A 20,689-nucleotide genomic window follows, 5' to 3' on the forward strand; every position below is an offset into this window, starting at 1 on the left:
GCGAATAATGGGAGTCACCGCTGTAGCCTTCAAAGCCCTCGATATCAACGTCAAAACCCTCCATCAAAGTTTTATATACACATTGCAAGTCTATACATAATGTAGTAACATACACCTTCATAACAATATGCAATATGTTCAATATTTACCGTATTTTGATAATTGTAATCATTTTCGTGACTGTTTTTTTCTGCTCATTGATTTCTGTTTCCATAGCAACGCGCGTCTGACTCCGAGCAACAAATGTGTGTGTTCCTACTTCGGGAATCAAACACAAGTGTGTTTTCTAATTATGGCAGACTTGGTAACAGACAACGAAGACAACTATTTTTGGACAAATGAGGAATCATAACCTTATACTTTTGAAGTTAAATATAATTTTGCTTATAGAAGCCAGCTCGAAAGAAGAGTGAGACGTTGGAGCCGACTAGGTGGAGAGTGTGGTGAAAGCGATTTTGATGCTATAAATGTGGAACTTGGAGCCAATCTATTTGAAATTACGTATTGTTGACGTTTTTAATGCATTTTAAAAGTAATTTAGAGGTAGAATTGATTGCTCCCATTAGCTGCATTGCTAGCCACCTAGAACGAGCAGATTTGTATGTTAGAAAGGGAAGAAAAAAAACTTTTTTTTGTTCTTGTCTCTCATGATGATTGTGAACAATAGGCAAAATTCCAAAAAAAGTGCAGTTCCCCTTTAACAGTCGTGGCTGTTGGCAACTTCATGAAGTTGTATATGTTGGTGACTTCAGATGAAACACAGTAGTACCTCGGCTTATGAGTCTAACTGGTTATGCGATGGAGCTAGTAACGCAAACTACTCCGATATCAAATCACTTTTCCCAATTTAAATTAATTGAAATTAAATTAATTTGGGTTGGGCCCCCCAAAACAGCACCATTTTGACATGTAAAATGCCTATTAAAAAGAAAAACTAACTTTTAGATATTGCATATTGTATGAAAAATAATACAATATGTGTACTACAAACAAGTACGGTAGTTTTATGAAATAATGTAATAATTTACAGAATTTACCTTGAAGAGTGGACTTTTACAGTATAACCTTCTAGCTGCTTTTCCATCAAACGCACAGTTTCTCCATATATCCATGGATAAATGTCTGCTAATTAGATATTATTGTAACTCCCTAAATATTGTTGTAACGTCCTTGGCGGGCGTTATCAGTGCTACACTCCAACTGCTTCACCAAGTTAGATTTTAGTTAGTTTTTGATTATTTGTTTCTTTAATTCAATGAATATCATCCACTTATTCTTTTTATGTCCATTTTAGCTATAAGATAATGCTCGCGAGTAAGACAGGATACGTTAGTCGAATCCTACAGGATACACTGTGCCAAATAATAATAATAACACTTTGCCAAATAATAATAATAATAATAATAATAATAATAATAATAATGGATTACATTTTTATAGCGCTTTTCTAGACACTCAAAGCTCTTTACAGTGAGAACTGCGATGCCATCATTCACTCAGTCCACATTCACACAGTGATGGTGGAAGATACTTCTGGGGTAGACTGATGGCCCCAACGGCCTCTCTGACCTCCAACAAACATTCACACAGTGAGTAGCATTGGGAGCAAGGTGGGTAAAGTGTCTTGCTCTATGACACAACGGCAGTCATGGCAGAAACTGGTTTCGTACCAGGAACCCTAGGGTTTCTAGAGGCCCGCTCTAGTGGTGGGAAGGCTTGTAACCCGAATAAAGCAAAACAATTAGCCAAGAGAAACCTCGTTTTCTGAAAAACTGGTAAGCCGAGGTACTACTGTATCAGGAGGGATTATTATCCATCTCTGTATGCGCTGTAAAAATGTGGCTTGCGCTACTTAGTTGTTTGAAACTTATTCATGTTACACATATTGTACAGCATTACTACATTGGTTCTGCTGCTGTTGTGTTATGCAATATACTTAAATAAATGTTGTCAAAGAGAGCTACATTTTCCGTTACAGTAAAATAAAATGAAGTTCTTTTTTGGGTTGGGCATGAGAGTCTGTATTAAAAATTCGTGCCATGCGCGTGACGTCACATCCTATTGCGGACTCAGCCGGCTCTAACTAGGGATGTAACGATAAACGGAAATGACGATAACCACAGTAAAACCCTGACGGTTAGTATTACAGTTTTAAATTAAATTATTGGAAAAACCGTGATTGATAACTGCACATTATTAAATTCACAGATGGACTGACGCAACCTTGCTAGCTTAAATGCTAACATGAAAACAAGGGACATGAACATCTTTCCTCCTTAAGAAATGACATACATCAATCTAAACTTATAATCACATTGCTGTCTGAGCAACTAAGCTATCCAATTGTGCACATTGAACCTACAGTACATGCTGAGTGATCAGACAGAGTGATCGTTCTATACTCAGAGGAATACGACACATCAGGTGATTTTATGGTGCGTTAAATGACCACTAAAAAGAGTGTGACAACCAAAGAATAGAACACCCACCAGAAATAATAATATATTTTATTCTTAACGCACTTTACATTTAAATATATTTTAAAGTGCTACAGTCCGTTTAGCCATTAAAAAAAAGATTCAATACTAAGACTAAAACACTATCGGTGCAGCATAAGAAACCCAAATATGCAAAACAAGTCACTTTTCTAACAGAGTGTCTATTTTAGTTATTAAAGCAATAAGGATTTGAGTGTGTGTATGAGTACAGTACAATATTGCGATTACAATAATGGTGCTACTTTTGGTCTCAATAACCGTAAAATGACATTTTCACATCATTACATCCCCAACACTAACACTTGGCTATCACTCCAGCAGCACTGAGAGCAAACTAATGCAAATTGCCTCCAGGTAATGTTGAAATGTTCAATGCGAACAAAGTAATGTAAGAATAAAACAAAATACAACAATTGGACAGAAGTTATCATAATCAGCTCATTATTAAATGTTCAAATGAAAGTTAGGTTTTGTTGTATAAAACAATGAATAAGCACACACAAACGTACCGAAAATTAGTACAGTTAGGTACCGTATTGAATTGGTACCGTATCGGTTCAAATGTGGCCCTATATGTATAGAAATATATTTAGAAAATAACAGCATCTTTAAACGCCTGGTCCTATATCAACGCTTGTAAAAAAAAAAAACACAACGTAAAACTTAAAAGAACAAAAACTAGCTATTATGTTGAAATCAAATATAGTGCTATTTTAAGTCATTATTGAGAGGCGATGTAGCGCTGTTGCTGTTTTCCTCTTGTGTGACTCAAGAGACCTCATCTGCTCTCTCTCTGCTTGTGCCATTCATTATCTACCCTCACCCCCACTGTTGAATCAACCTGAAAAAAAAATGGTATCTAACAATTAATAAATGCCCCAATGTCTCTGTCTTGTTCATATAAAAAGCACTCAAATGTTTCGGAGCTGGACCAACTAGATTAACGGGGTATGTGTGATCGTTTCTTCTTGTTTACCGTTGTCTTTCTGTTAAACAGCAGCTCTGCTCAGTGATAAACCCTCCTTTCCTCCAACAGCTCCATCTCAACCACTGGAGTTCATTAATGAATGCTTTAAAACATGCCCGTTGCATGTTGCCTCCAGGTGACACTGACTTCAATGTCTCTAATCCAAACACTGTTTGTTAGCTCATATATTTTTGACATGTAGTGAACACATTGTTTAAGCAGCATCTTTACAAGGAATAATGAGGTTGTGTGTGAATGTCTCTGGTTGAAGTTAACTTTGACGTTACTGCTGCAGCTGCAAATCTTTTATTTATTATGGACATTTTCAGGATTGTGTTTTTTGTCCCCCACTTGCGTTTGGGTCTGTCTCATATCAAGACAATCCAGGATGCTTCCATGCAAAAGCAGACCGAGGATAACACCAACCAACTTGCTTTATTTTTTTATGCGATGAAGCAAATAACATGTGCAAGTATTCTGTGACATGCATTGTAGGAGAAAAGAAAGACACTAGTAAAGTGAAACAACAATTGCTGTGGTCGTCATACAGGACTGATGTGGCCCTTTTCCACCAAAAGTTCAGGAACTTTGAGTTCACAATATTTTATACAAACCAGGCTGATGACATTTTGATGAGTGGTACAGTAAAGTTCTACACTGATACCATGTAAATTAACATACTATTGATCATATTTATTTTACTAAAGTGTAGCTTAATAAAATAGAGAGCAATAAGATACAAAACAATACGAGTTAATAACCAAATGTACTGAAATTTACATAAGATGTTAGGCTTTTTGTCGACAGTGTCCTACAATCAGAAAACCTTTCCCTCAGTAACATTTGTACTGTAAATAACAATATTTTAATAATTGTCAAGTGTTTATCTCACGGTGACAATGAACACATCAAATTTAGGTTTGCTGGTTAGCATTAGCATTCGGTTCACTCAGGTTGAGGCTGATGTCTACACAAATAGCATGTCACTGACTACTTTTACAACATGTAACAAAAAGAGAATAGTGAATATATGATGTGATTTACCTTCGTCCCACTCGTTTACTGTCTCCTCTCATTCACATTTCACTTCAACGAGGTTGTCAAGTCCCAGCTGGAGACGCGGTTTTGTTGTACAGCTAAATACTTTATATTCCTCTGTGAATACGTTTAAAAGAGTCCTTCCACTTCTCGTACCTTCGTGTACTAAATGAAGTTCGTAAAAAATGAATAAACAACATTAGGCTGCATACTAGTTTAAACACTCCGGCTGAGTAAAAATACTGCAAAAATGTTCCACTAATCAGTGTTCTTCAGCACACAGATGCCCCACAAAAGTTCCTGTTGGTCGAAAGTTCCTTTCATTCTTCTTGCACTCCATTGTCAAGTATGTTGTAATTGTAAATACATAAGAAATACGAAATATACAAGTTGTCTCCGCTTTTTAGGAATGCCCCAACTGTGTTCAACCAATCAGCGTTCGACAGCACAGCCCCTCTAAAGTTTCTCCAGGAATTTTTTCAGTACCACCACCAAACTACTAGGAACTAAAATAGTTCCTGTGAAACTTTATTTACCCAGGTCGTTTTTAGTTTAGTTTTACCAGGTAAATGGCAGTTTCTGTAAAAGTTCCTGCAACAGAAAAGGGCCTAATGTATAGAAAACATTTAAACATGTTCCTTTTGTAAATAAGTGTTAGCCTTCAAGTGTTTAGTGATGTAGGGTCTCACTTACCTGTTTAAAAGCAACATGGCTGCCATGGCTGCCATTGCTTCCATTTTTGTTTTTTGTTATTAAACTGTGTTCAGCACCCATACATTCCAATTGTTTCATGTAGGCTGTCCGGCAATGTTTATTTACCCTAACTTCTAATTGTGACAATAATAAACATTCCTGTGTTAAATATGTTCTACTAAACCACGTTTGTCATTAATATTTATGAGATGGTGACATAAAGCAGCTGTATTGTAATATGAAAATAATGAAAGGCTTTGAGCATATAATAATTTATTTTTATTATTATTATTATCATTTTTTATTTAAAAAAGTGCAGCGTTGTCGAGGAAAAAAACATGTGCTGGTGTAATTCTCACCCCTCTGCCAAAAAGTAGCACAAAAGGAAAGTATTCTGCATGTTGACTCCCACACTTGGAGTGAGACAGTCTCAAACTGACCGACATCATTTTGTGAAGTCAAAAGGATCTGGGACAATTCACACTTTAGTTCAAATGATTTTGTATTTGGAAGGGACCCAAGCCATTTTGAACATGTCCCCTTGCCACAAGTTAAAACAGCCCACTTTACTTGTATTTACCAGCAATAATACTTTAATATATTTTATTTGTAATGCACTCAAGTTCCAGAGAACTGTCAAAGTGCTATTATATGGTTTAATGTTCATAACCAACAGCACAATTATCACCTGCAAAACAAGCTGATATCAGTGAGTTGTAGAAGCAGGAGTTTTAGGATTATTATTATTTTAGTAGTAGTAGTAGTAGTAGTAATAGTAGTAGTAGTAGTAGATCTACAAAAGGCCCATGCCAAAATATGACTGGGGTCCCTTTCAAATGTGCCGACTCTCTAGTTAATTTTAGCAGTGACTGCCCCCCTGACACTCTTCCTCCCCTCCTGTCCATCCTCCTCATCCATATCCTGTGGATCACAACACACTATTTTAACTCCCCATATATGTTACACATTTACCAGCTCTGCATGCACCCCTCTCTCCCCTCCACGTGTAGCTACTCGACAATACAAATATAATAATAAACAACATCCACTCACCTCTAACCTTTCCCCTTTTTGTATACAAATATGGCTGCATTTGTACAAGCGAAAAAGACAAAGCACATCGTGTAGTTTTAGATGAATGTAGTTTTTAGATTAATCCCAATTTTTCATCTGTATATATATATATATATATATATATATATATATATATATATATATATATATATATATATATATATATATATATATATATATATATATATGTGTATGTATATGTATATATATATATATATATATATATATATATATATATATATATATATATATATATATATATATATATATATATATATATATATATATATATATATGTGTATGTATATGTATATATATATGTACTGTATATATGTGTATGTATATGCATATATATGTATATATGTGTATGTATATATATATATATATATATATATATATATATATATATATATATATATATATATATATATATATATATATATATATATATATATATATATATATATATATATATATATATATATATATATGTGTATATGTATACATGTTATGTTTTTTTTCTTTTTCTTTGGCTTTTTTGGTTTGTTTGATTCTCGCTAGTGTTTGGACAAAATATGTAGTTTTAATACTAAAAAAGGTCATTGTGTTTTTCTCAAATTGCTGCGGAGAACATTCCCCTTCTCCTTTCTTTGTTTTTTTCTTTCCTTTTTGTGTTGACCTTGCATACGTGTCACTGATTGAAACATAAGGTAGGTAACGCTTTGCCTCCGCACGTGATCTTTATGCAGATAAGAATGTGACAAGCACTTTAGCTTGAGTGACGTCAATGTTTCTCTTTCTTTCTCTTTCTCTCTCTTGTTGTTTCCAAGTGGTCTTGAAACAAGTTGATTTTCTTCAATTATGATTTGACTCTGAAAATGTTTTGAAGTATTTAGTTTAGTTTTTTTGTTGTCTTTCTGCGCCTTAAATTCATTATGAAGTCCAGTATCCCGCTCAACCTTCCTGCTTCATTTCTCTATCTACATTTGTATTTTTATTTCTGTTTTGGTAGAATGCCTTCCTGTTTGTCCAGCATTTGTTTGTTTGTTGATGAATCATTACAACATAGTTTTTAGCAGCTGTCATCAGGTTTTCTTCTTTGTTGTTGTCTGTCTGGAGAACATAGGCCCTCACTTACGCTATATCTCAGATTTAAAGCATCAAGCGGCCTCAACATTATGACCTCCTGCAGATTGCTAGGAGATCCAGTACACAGTTAGCTAGCTATTCATCTAACAGTATGGTTATTATTTTGCTTTGGATCATACTGAAAGCTGTTTATAATATGTTAACACTGTAAAATCCATCCATCCATTGTTTTACATTGCTTGTCCTCATTAGGGTCACGGGTGAGCTGAAGCCTATCCCAGCTGACTTCAGGCAAGAGGCAGGGCCCCCTTGCCTGGTCACCAGCCAATCACAGGACACATGTTGTATAGGTTGTATTCACTTGACGTCACATCCTCGAAGTGGTTCGCCAGCGAGCATCTGTTGTCATAGCGTTGTGGGCGTTTTTTTGACTTTCTCAAAGAAAAATGCCCTATGCTTGCGTTGTTTTAGGCTGGTGTAACCGTTCAAATCGCCAAAAGGATAAAACCTTCTTCAGAGTTCCTCGAGAGGTAATCAAAAAGGGTGAAAGAGTGCAAGATTTTACAAAAAAACGACAAGAAAAGGAGCACACTCCAGTCGAAGAAGGCAAAGTCGAATAATGCATGAGTTTGCAGTGATCACTTCACTTACTTTTTGCGACGAGTGTTTCGTGAAGCACCACCTCGACGAGTCTGAATAAAAGAAAGCAAATGTGAGCAAAACCTAAAAGATTTCAGCTTTTACCAAAGGCAGCGATCATAAATCAAGCTATCAGCACATACACAATGTTGACATTTATAGTTATATTTTGATAAAAACATGGGAAACCACACACACTCGTAAATTGTGCGTCCAACAAAAAATGACAAGATTCCATGTTACACTGGGAAGTAACTGGCTTTTGCAAAATGTAAATTCTTCTTAAAGGCGTTTGTATTTGAGTGTGGCTTCTTTGAAAGGCGATGTACTGCTGACTCCCTCTTGTGAGAGCGCATGTTCCTGATTGCAGGAACTGCCATTGTGTTGGACAAACAAACACCATGCCTGAAATTATATATATATATATATATATATATATATATATATATATATATATATATATATATATATATATATATATATATATATATATATATATATATATATATATATATATATATATATATATATATATATATATATATATATATATATATATTTGTTTATTATGGCAGAATATTATTTTCATATAGCTCTTGCTTCGGGTCTAATAACAATGTGTATGTGGTCATAATGTTATAGCTGCCGGATGAATAATGCATGAAAGTTCATGATGTCTTTTGAGCTATTTAATTGCTTGCAAAAGTGTTTATACTTCATTGTAAAATGTGTAGGGGTGTAACGAAATTGTCAACACACGAGACAATACCAAATGCAATAAAGGGCTCACTATACAATGTAAAACCAAAACCAATGACGATCTGTTTTATAAAAAATTTTGTTGATGAAAAACAATTGCGTTGCAAAAGTTAGAGCCATGTATTAGAATGGTTTGCTTCCACAAAGAAAAAATGAACCGAAGATTACCAATCTCAGTAGTTTATTTTTATTAGTTCATAAACTTAAAAGTTTTGAACGCTTGTGTCTTAAAGTTGTTATACTTTTGGCTCAAAATGCACACCACATCATCTTAGCTTTCTTAGTGTTAGATGTAAATATAAACGGAATACAATGATTTGCAAATCATTTTCAACCCATATTCATTTGAATATGCTACAAAGACAACATATTTGATGTTCAAACTGATAACATTTTTTTTTGCAAATAATCATTAACTTTAGAATTTGATGCCAGCAACACGTGACAAAGAAGTTGGGAAAGGTGGCAATAAATACTGATAAAGTTGAGGAATGCTCATCAAACACTTATTTGGAACATCCCAAAGGTGAACAGGCAAATTGGGAACAGGTGGGTGCCATGATTGGGTATAAAAGTAGATTCCATGAAATGCTCAGTCATTCACAAACAAGGATGGGGCGAGGGTCACCAATTTGTCAACAAATGTGTGAGCTAATTGTTGAACAGTTTATGAAAAACCTTTCTCAACCAGCTATTGCAAGGAATTTAGGGATTTCACCATCTATGGTCCGTAATATCATCAAAGGGTTCAGAGAATCTGGAGAAATCACTGCACGTAAGCAGGCTGTACTGCATTAACAAGCGACATCAGTGTGTAAAGGATATCACCACATTGGCTCAGGAACACTTCAGAAACCCACTGTCAGTAACTACAGTTGGTCGCTACATCTGTAAGTGCAAGTTAAAACTCTCCTATGCAAGGCGAAAACCGTTTATCAACAACACCCAGAAACGCCGTCGGCTTCGCTGGGCCTGAGCTCATCTAAGATGGACTGATACAAAGTGGAAAAGTGTTCTGTGGTCTGACGAGTCCACATTTCAAAATATTTTTGGAAACTGTGGACGTCGTGTCCTCCGGACCAAAGAGGAAAAGAACCATCCGGATTGTTATAGGCGCAAAGTTGAAAAGCCAGCATCTGTGATGTTATGGGGGTGTATTAGTGCCCAAGACATGGGTAACTTACACATCTGTGAAGGCGCCAATTAATGCTGAAAGGTACATACAGGTTTTGGAGCAACATATGTTGCCATCCAAGCAACTTTACCATGGACGCTCCCTGCTTATTTCAGCAAGACAATGCCAAGCCACGTGTTACATCAACGTGGCTTCATAGTAAAAGCGTGCGGGTACTAGACTGGCCTGCCTGTAGTCCAGACCTGTCTCCCATTGAAAATGTGTGGCGCATTATGAAGCCTAAAATACCACAATGGAGACCCCCGGACTGTTGAACAACTTAAGATGTACATCAAGCAAGAATGGGAAAGAATTCCACCTGAGAAGCTTAAAAAATGTGTCTCCTCAGTTCCCAAACGTTTACTGAGTGTTGTTAAAAGGAAAGGCCATGTAACACAGTGGTGAACATGCCCTTTCCCAACTACTTTGGCACGTGTTGCAGCCATGACATTCTAAGTTAATTATTATTTGCAAAAAAAAAATAAAGTTAATGAGTTTGAACATCAAATATTTTGTCTTTATAGTGCATTCAATTGAATATGGGTTGAAAAGGATTTGCAAATCAAATCATTATATTTACATCTAACACAATTTCCCAACTCATATGGAAACGGGGTTTGTAGTAGACCACTACCTGGTACTGAAGTAAAAATGGGTAAGAAACAAACATAAAAAACACATAACCTGCACTTTTTATTTTCAGTCCTTGTCGAACTATGTACGAACAAGCAAGTATTTTGCCAACTTCTGACATTTTTCTGTGGAAAGTGCTCAAAACAAATTTTATTTTGAGTAAACTTAAAACTTTTGTCCAATATAAATCACGTTTTACATTTGTCCATAGTCTGGCTTGTCCTGTGACTTATATCAAAATGTATAAAGTTGTAAATGTTCAGTAAAAACTGGCTGACATGAAACAAGAAGTAAGCATTACCTTCTACAGTAGGGCGCTTGGCTTTTGTTTTCCCTGTATGAAAACATGAACTTATAGACAACCGAGAAAGATTAAACTCAAACAAAATACCCCCCCAAAAAAATCCATATCCAGAGTATAAACAACAGGTAAAATATGCATGGAGATGATAATCGAGCAACAGATGAAAAGTTTCGAGTGAGTGACAAACTTGTGATGGACTGGTAAATATCACAGTCAGCATTCGCTACAATGCTATACAACTGGCAGCTCAGGTCAAAATCCAGCCCAGCCCTGAGTTTAGTTCAAAACTTCTGAGGCAAACATTTTTGCAGCAAATTCCTAAAAACACAACAGTGCTCCTGTTTATTTGGAGGAACTTGGACCACTGTAAAAAATCGGCAGATCCTTGCATTGACATTGCAACCTTGCTTGCAAACATAGAACACTGGGGTCTAAACTTGTGTTTTACATAACCGAGGCATTTCTCAAGGCAACCCTTTAAGTCCTCTCCTTTTTGGCAGTAAAAATGTTTTTTCATAATGTGATTTACATAACTAAGGAGCTTTTTTTAAACTCTGGATGCAGTCAATAGCCTTTTGTTCAACTTACTTATCGATACTAGTGGTGTTCCTCAAGGCTCCATGTTAGGTCCTCTCTTTTTCATCATTTGGGTTACTCCATTGGTGGTCCATGAGTTCAATAAAAAAAAACATGTGAGACGCACATTTTGCAGCTGTCATACTTGTCTTGGACTAGTTTTTTTTGCAGAAGGTCCTTAAAAACAGCAGAGTGCTTCTGTAACTCTGACAAGAACAAAAAAATAAACCACAAACAAATGTCTCCTGTTGAAGATGCTGGTTCTCTGGAATTAACAAAATAAGACTAATAGTGAAAGAAGAAGTCCATTCCCCCTGTCCTTAGCTTTTTGGAAATGTGGCCCCAAAACAATTTAGTTAAATATACTTGCTCTACATTCATTCAGAGGCTTTGCTATCCATGAAGTTGGTAAGCGGTCGACCCCCTTTATTTCTGACAGTAAGAAAAAATATAAAACGTTTTTGAGTGAATCCTCCAGTAACGTTGTTGCTCTGGCTGTCGTTGAAGCTTCCAGCACTGCTACTACATGGAAATACTTGGTTGAGTCTTGTGTAATTCCTTCAACTTGGAACTAGGCATCCATGTGCTGAAACCACGAGTGCAGCGACTTAATTGTCCCGAGATAGATAGCGCTGCCGGGAGTCACGTCGTTCTCTATCTTGTAGACACTGCAGCGTCAGCTGATGCAGCAAGCAGTCAAATCTCATCGTGCCACTTTGCGTTCTTGGAACTTTTTTTTTTTTTTTAGTTATTTTGACGGGTTTTTTTTTTTTTTTGTTTAACTGAATTTCGTTACACCCCAAATAATTCGGTAATAGTCACTTGCAACTTAGTGTTGGTGTATTTTACAAAGTTGGACAGTCTATGATGAATTTAGATTTGGCTTTTTTAAATTTTTTGTTAGGCTTTAAGATAGAGGTGGTTTTAAAAAGTGGGGACATCTAAATAACTAAGTCATGCACAGCGTTTTATTGAAACATGCTAAAAATGTAAGAAAGAAGCAAAAGAGTCAGTAAGAGACACTTAAAAAGTACCGCTCGTATGAAGGAGGCTGTGAGCAGACTGTCGTCACCCTTTAAAGGCCAAGGTTGTTTCCATTGGAATGTATCAGGCTGAAAAAGGAAAGTACCACTAAATGTTACCAGGAGGTGGTTAGTCCAAAAGCAAGTACTCGGTGTGAGGGATCCCTTGCACATTGTGGTGTTCCTCTTTGTTTTCACTTATTTTCCATTGATTCCCATGCACTGTGTCATGACTCACTGACAGGAAGGGTTTTGTGTCTTTTTCTCTTGCATTTTGTGAATCTAATGATGCACTTATGTTGCCCCACTTTTCCCTTTTCTTCATACCTTACCTACTAAAGGAGGGAATACCACTTTATTGGTAAGTGGATGTTAACCAGAAGGGAGTTAAACAGGAATAACATTGATTTTAATAGAAGAAAATGGGTCGCTGTTCACATGTCAGCACTTGTTTCAGGGGAAAAAAAATCAAAAAGAGAAAAATTGTGTAGCAGATGATTTTTTCTGATTCGACTGATTGAATAATTGTGTTCTTTATTTTGTTCCCTCCATTTCTGTGATGTTCCGTCCAGTTGTCTTTGTTTTGTTTCATTTCTTTAAAATCATTCAAATGAAAGAAGTCCTCTTTTTCTATTCTAATTTCCACTATCTGTAGCTCTTTACTTTCTGCCTCTGCTCTATTATTGATTCACTTATTTTGGTATTTTTCCCTCTTGTCCTTCTCCTCTTAGTTTTGTTTTGTTTTTTCAATTATGATTTTCTTTAATTCATTATGGTTTTGCATGCCAAGTATTGCATGTGCTGCACCTTAGAGGACTATCTATCTAGAAGCCTTATGGAGAAAACTTTTATTTTTTTCACATGTTACCTTCCTTTGGTACCGTGTTGCTCAGTCACAAGCCTGAAAACATTCTAATGCTCCTTTTGTCCTCCTTTGTCTTCTTTTTTTCTTTGTTGGTCATTGTTTATTTACAGAAGCTGCGCATTTTGGCTCCTGGCTCTACTAGTATCCAGTCCACTTTGCTGAAAGAACAGAAGGTCCACTGCAGGAGTCAAGGCGTGCAGCTGCGTGAGTCGAGCGATGGCGAGAGTGTGGACGACAAGGCTGCGGCTGTCGGTCACAGGTCAGGGAGAACACAGAACCAGCGAGATCACAACAGGAACTCCTGCTCTCCTGCTCGCAGCAGTGACTCGGCACACTCCCAGCATGATCGCACTCACAGAGGGAGGAGCCGGCATCAGAAAAAGTAAGAAGAAATATTTGAGAAAGATGTTTATACTTCTTTTTGTAAAACTTCTCGGAGAATCTGGAACACCTTAACTCACGTATGATCACAAACATATGGCATACACAAACGCATACATACACACATACGTGGAACCAGTGGCGAGCCGTGCGTTTCCCACCTAGGCCTTCATTAATGTCTGACTTCAATGATTACCTCTCAAAAAACCATGATTTATGTCACCACATGACCATTGCTGGAGAAGTACTATACAGAAACACATGTACGCACTACTGGCCATTGAATCACCTCAACAGTGTACAAAACGGGTTATTTTGTGGCGCATTTAAAAATCAATAAACCCACATCAGCAATTAAAACATATCTTATGTGGTACTGTCAAAATTAAAATTGGAAAAAACATTAAACGTGAAAAAATTAAGAAATAAAATATTTGAACTCACAATTCACCCATTCGGCAGGCATTTCCTCATTTCAACGCTGACATCGTCTCACAAGATGTAGTTACTCTTTAAATCAGTGGTCCCCAACCACCGGGCCGCGGCCCGGTACCGGTCCGTGCACCGATTGGTACCGGGCCGCCGCCGCACAAGAAATTAAAAAAAAAAAAAAAAAAAAGTTTTTTAAAATATAAATCAACATAAAAAACACAATATATACATTATATATCAATATAAATCAATACAGTCTGCAGGGATACAGTCCGTAAGCACACATGATTGTATTTCTTTATGACAAAAAAAAATCTATATTTTTTTTTACAAATTTTCAAGCATTGCAAGTACAAAAAGGTTGGGGACCACTGCTTTAAATAGCCTTTTTGAAAATGGCCTTGCAAATTCATGCGTGTTGGCTGAGTTCTTTAAGTTTACTCCACAGCGTGCTCATCGATAACATCCAGCTGTAGCTGCTAACATCCGACATGGCTACATTCAACAGCCTAAACAGGGCTACTGTGGCATGCTGAGTAATGGAGTTCATCACAATATATATCTGCCACCTAATCAACGTTTTGTTCTCCTTCTTTGTGGGTCAACACTTCCTGCTTCCTGCTAAGTTGCAACTTGTGAATGGATGCTCACTTTGGAATGACAAGTGAGTATCCAATCACAGTCTCGTTAACATCAGACTACTTAGATAGACTATCGTAACTGTCTCTCAACTCTGTGTTCTCAAATTAATCCGCTAACAGTCCCGATGAGTATCCAATCATAGGATGCGTGTAGTGGATTGTCCGAAGCTTAAACAGGCAACAAAAGTAGTTTAGTACAACAAATTTATTTACCTATTATCAGAAGCGCAGGTTGAATTGAGTTGGCCGTGCAGACAGACCACATGTACTCCAGAGCAAACAAGACACACACAAGCCAAAATCACTGTCGAGTTCCGGTCTTCTGCCATTTTTTATATGTCTCTTGTGCGTCACTGTTTTTTATCTAGTGCATCATGATTGTTTTGTTTTGGTTTTGTCTGTTCCAAAACAACCTTGTATCTCTTAGTCATATTTGAAAATTCTAAACATTCTGTACACCTTTGTCCCACAACTGGTCCATTCAATGGCACAAAATAGAAGAGAATTGAAAATGAGCGGACATTCTTAAAAGACAAGAAATATAGGTCAAAAGGTCAGAAATTCTATGACATACCCTCCTTCCAGGGTCTTAAGACCCTGGACCAAAACAATTTCTGATGTAGACCACTAAGTTAAATCTCTACCACAGATAGAGGCAAAAACCTCAATGTTTTTATACGAGGCAAAAATTCCGTCTATGACCCTCCTTCAGAGCGATCGCTGTTACCAGCCTGCAGTAAAACCATCTCACAGAACACAATTAGTGGCCTACCCTTTGATTTAGTAAAGGAATAACAAATACTTTGATCATGAACATCATTGAACATAAATAGATGAATGTATATAGACTTATGACTGTAAGACATTTGCAAAAATATGTTTTCCGGCATTTGCAATGAATGTAGTTACCAATATTGTTAATTACCAATTGATTTTGAACACACAACTGAATTTCGTATGAGTCCATGTTCAATTAGTGCTCGTATAGATGGCTCGGTGGTGCCTCAGGCTGGTGGCTGCCTTGGTGAAGAAAGGGATCCACTCAAACAGTCTGTCTCTGTCTCTTCTTGGGGTGTGGTTCAGTCCATTGGGCAGACTGTGCAATGGCATGTGCGCGCTGGCCGCTTTGGGGAAAACTCAGGTAGAGTTGGAGCTGTGGGGGCTTTGGGGAAGGCTGGGGCAGAGTATGGGGCGTGGGGCTTTGGTCCAGGCCCTCGGCTTGCTTCAGGGCCTCCTTCCACAGCTGCTAGAGTCCCGACGGACACATATTGGCTGGCAACGTCATCGCTGGTAAGGTGTTGTCTCTCCTCTCGGTTCCTTCCAGTCAGGTATCGGGTGTTGGTCCTGGATCGGCTTTTACCGTGCCCCTCTTAGCGAGTGCAAGGGAATCTGGAGTGACTGCTTTCATCCTCAAATCTGCACAGAGGAACTGGCACACAAATTTTACATTTTGCAAACATACCATTTTGGTCTCATGGTCTTTCCGCCTTCCTAGGAAGCTGCTGGTCCTGAGAAGTGCTGATCTTGTGACTGAAGACGATAACCTGTTTTCTTAAAATAGGTGCCGTTGTTTGACCTAATCTTTTTGGGGAAACCATGTCGGGATATTAGATAATTCACAAAACATTTAATTACTGAATTGGCATTCTCCTTTGAGGTTGGGGTTGCTTCCGCCAACCACTGCAATTGTCAATCTAAATCATTACGTTCCTTTATTGATCATATCGATTAAATAAAACCTCAACACGCTCAAACTTGACCCAATCCAAACCCACCTCCCCCCTCTGTCCCTCTCACAGGGACAGTGTTAGTCGTAGTAATAGTAATAGTAGTAGTAGTATTAGTAGTTTCAGAAACATCCAAGAAAAAGAAAAGGCAGCTGATAGTCAAGCGCAGCAAGAACAGAGGCGGAGGACAGGTCATGTTTGAGGTCACTGTTCGCTTTTGCAATAGTACTTTGATATTTTACAACACCTAGTGAATTATTGTGGCCTCAATAATTCACTAAATAGTTGTGTTTAATTTAGTCTATCTATGATGGGACAATGCACAGAAACATTAAGTTCAGAAACAGATATGTTCTGTACCAGATTATATCTAAATAGCTACTTTCCATCTGTAGTCCCTCTACCTAAATTAAAGGGATCCAAAAATCAAGCAATAAAATTATGACACTAATTAATCATAATAAATATATACATTCATAATAATCAATAATTAATCAAAAAATAATCATACTGTAGCATGTAATCAAATTTAGGAAAGTCATAAAATGCCCCTTCATGGACACATTCTTAATATATCAGAACCATCCACACCTTATTTAAATCATCACACAAAAACAATACATGCTCTTGTTCACATCTGTCATCATTCGTAACAACAACCAAGATTTTAACAACCATACCTCACAATCTACAACAAAAATGCTCTCATGGATAAATATAATACTCATTAAATTGATGTGTCAACATAATGCCCCTCTTAGTGACCGTGTGAACAGCCTTGATTGCTCCAAAGCCACCTTTTAACTTCAAATTTTCTATTCCTTTTGTTATAACGTGGAGAAGGCTAATTGGTCTGTACATGTTCTGGTCTTCTTTATTTGCTTTATGGATTTAATCATAGTAGGAGTTTCTCGACGTGGTAGGGAAAGTGTTTTCCGTTATTAATTTATTTATCAATCGTTGTTATACGAGCAATAATACAATCCTTATATGTTTTTAGGAAGATAGTGTCCAACCCATATATATATCTCTAGATCGTGAGTCTGATAATGCAGTGAAGATTTTGTTTAACTTTGTTTCATTTGTTAATTCTAAAATTAGTCCATCCTGAATAAATGACAATTATTTGCACTGATTTTGAGGGACTTTTTATTCAGGGTTTGTACAGACTGGATGAAATGTTCATTAAAATTATTACGTATGTCCAGACTGTCTGCGATAGTAGCGCCATTGATATTTAATGTTATAGTGTTGTTTCTTGTTTGCTCTCTTTCCGTAAGTTTGTATCTGGTTTTCCATAACTTTCTAATGTTCCCTTTTGCAGCTTTGATTAATTCTAAGTGAAAGTCAGCCTTAGACTTCCGCATAAACATTGTAACTTTGTTCCTCCAAACTTTTAAAATCATACGATCTGTATTTAGACCTGTTTTAATTGCTCTTTTGAGAGCTGAGTCCCGATGTCTTTATTAGAATCCAAAATGTTTTATTAATCCAAGGTATTTTTATTTTAGCACTCTGGTTTTGTATTAGTGTATTTACAGATGATCTCTTTGAATTTTGTCATCCAATTGTAATTCTAGTAGGGCTGCTTATCCTTTGTATCATGTAGAAGCCGTTTATAATATCCTTAAGTTTCTTTCCACGCGTCTTATTTAACCAGTCCAGATTAACGTCCCCCATGACGTTACCTCTTTCATACTATGCTGTTTGAGGATGTCTGAAAATGAATCAAGAAAAATGTCTTCATCTGTGGTCGGTCGGTATACTACAATTACCTTGAAATACATTTCTGAGGAAAATGTGATTTTAATTTCAACATACCCAAATTGATCTACTTTTAATGTTTTCCCTTTCATAAATCATAATTCCTCCCCCCTTTGTCACTCGATCTGTCTTTTCTGTAATCTTGTCCCCCGGGACATTAATTAGAACGAAAGGTGTTGTGGGTTTTAACCATGTCTCTGATAGACAAGGTAATCCGGATTAGAGTCTGACAGTAACTGCTGTATTTGTTCAGTATGTTTCCTGTGGTAGAAAGTTTAATAATTCGGACATGTTTGTTACTGAATACTTTCTACAGACTTCTGTCTCTAAGCGACTTTGTGTATGTAATAAGCAACTACAATTTTTTGATATGCTTAAATTGTATTTTAGCTCAGCTGTTGTGTAGCTGCTAGCTCCTTGTAGCCTACAGCAGGAGTGTCCAAATTGCAACCAATAGCTTTGTTTTTAACAGACAACCGAAATAATTAAAAATGTGGTATTAGCGTATCGGTTCAATCAGCGGCAACTACGCCCTGTTTTATCATTTGACCTAAATTTTTGGTTTCGTAGGCAGGACAGAGGGAACAATGTGGGTCATTAGTTGTCCATCTTATACCATTCTAATTGTTGTAAGGATAGTTCACATGAGCGGCCATACCTTGAGTCCCACCATATATAAGAGTCAAAAGGCTCCTATTATGAGTCGTCTAATTGGTGATCATACACTTTGGCGGTTTGGGTGGCAGGGCACACGGACGCACCTCAGTCAGCCAGTGCTAGGACAGTTAGAGCAGTCCCCGTCCTCCATTCGTTCCTGGGAGGCGTCCCCAGTAGTTGTCAGCTGATGTCGTGCTGTCAGGCAACATCAGGACGTTCCTTCTGTGCGGTATTGAATTGTCAGGGCACATTTTGTAAGCAGGTCATTACAAGGTGTGTGCAGGTTGACCACAAAGGAATGCTTCAAAGATTGTGTTGAACATTGTCCGTTGACACTTATGTCCAGCAGGGGTCTGTTTGTATCCTGCTGTTCGTCCTGCTGTGGGCGTCCTCTGTCACACCTGTATTTTTTGTGAGCATGTTCTGGCTACAACTTTGGAGCTTGTCTTGTTCAGAGAAGTTGGCAGTCCCCGTGCTGCATAACAGTTTCCACCCTAGCTTGACCTAGGACAATTCCGTGACTACCACCCAAGTCCGTCTGTATGGTTTTATGTTTTGTTGAGGTTTTTTTTCCTCCAGAATTTGGAACTCAAAACATGTACACCCATCATTTTCATATCCTCTCGGTTAGTTCAATTTTGCATATCACGTTTTAAAATTACAGTCTTAACTATCCCATTAAATGCTAATCAATAACCCTAATTCAAAGATTATACGTACTACATCGTGTGTATTTAAGTGCCCTTTTAATTCACTTAAAGATGATCTATAAGTTAATTTAAACTATCATTTGTCTATCAGTAGGCGAGCAAGCTGTCATGCTTGCACTCTGACCTCCCGCTGTGCGTGATATTCTCCAAAACAAAAGAATGTTTTTTTTTATTCTCGTTTTTCCATCTTTTCTTTCACACTAGTCACAACATGCACACACACACATGTCCTGATATCGCAGCACAAACACCTCACAAGGCCACCTCCCAGATGTATGGTGGAATGCAATGTCTAATTAAAAATATAAATTACTCCGAACTACAAATGTCAGACTGCACTTTAAAGTTACTTTTATTACATTAATTTCCGAACTAACCACCACCACAGCAGACATCTTCCTCAATCATATCCCAATACTCCCATAAATTAAAAGTGTTTCCCAACAGTGGTTAAGTAGTTATTTTAAGTAATAGATCTCAATATGTAGAAATTAATAAGACTAAATCTTTACCAGAAAGAGTAACTTGACAGAGTATATGAACTAACTTCTTGAGAATAATAATTGATCATAAATATGTTGGAAGCCACATATTCAACATATTAAAGAAAAATATCCAAATCCATTGCTATTCGGTATAAAGTTAAACACATGCTGAATAAGAAATGTCTGCACATGTTATATTATTCATTTATTTTTCCATATGTAATATTGTTTTGAAGTTTGGGGAAATGTTTATAGAATAAATATAGACCCAATACTTAAACTTTAAAGGCTCATTTCAATAATACACAAAGCATTATTATTATGATCATACCAATCCATTTTTTATAAGTCATAATGTGTTAAATGTTCAGATAATTTATTTTAAAACAATGGCAATTATGTTTCCGAGTAAAGAACAACAGCCTTCCAGTTTGTATTCTTAGCTTGTTTACATTATGAGGAGAAAACTATCATTTACGGGGGATATTGATTTTTGAAATAGGTCAAAAAAACCAAATGTAATTCAGTTCTAGGAGTTAAATGATGGACCATCCTCAGTGA

At 36.8% G+C, this 20,689-nt stretch overlaps 1 protein-coding gene and 1 long non-coding RNA gene across 2 annotated transcripts in view; both read left to right on the plus strand.

Moving 5' to 3' along the window:
- srrm3 (serine/arginine repetitive matrix 3) overlaps positions 1-20,689 on the plus strand; it is a 102,059-nt gene that overhangs the window by 58,276 nt on the left and 23,094 nt on the right. The window contains 1 exon segment of the mRNA XM_062048516.1: positions 13,442-13,713. Within this exon segment, the coding sequence (XP_061904500.1) occupies positions 13,442-13,713 (272 nt within the window).
- LOC133650835 (uncharacterized) lies at positions 3,393-7,405 on the plus strand. The gene is made up of 3 exons (XR_009826321.1): positions 3,393-3,446; positions 3,535-3,601; positions 6,981-7,405. It is a non-coding gene; the product is annotated as an uncharacterized LOC133650835 (long non-coding RNA).

Source organism: Entelurus aequoreus, linkage group LG05 (assembly GCF_033978785.1).
Source record: "Entelurus aequoreus isolate RoL-2023_Sb linkage group LG05, RoL_Eaeq_v1.1, whole genome shotgun sequence".
NCBI lineage: Eukaryota > Metazoa > Chordata > Actinopteri > Syngnathiformes > Syngnathidae > Entelurus > Entelurus aequoreus.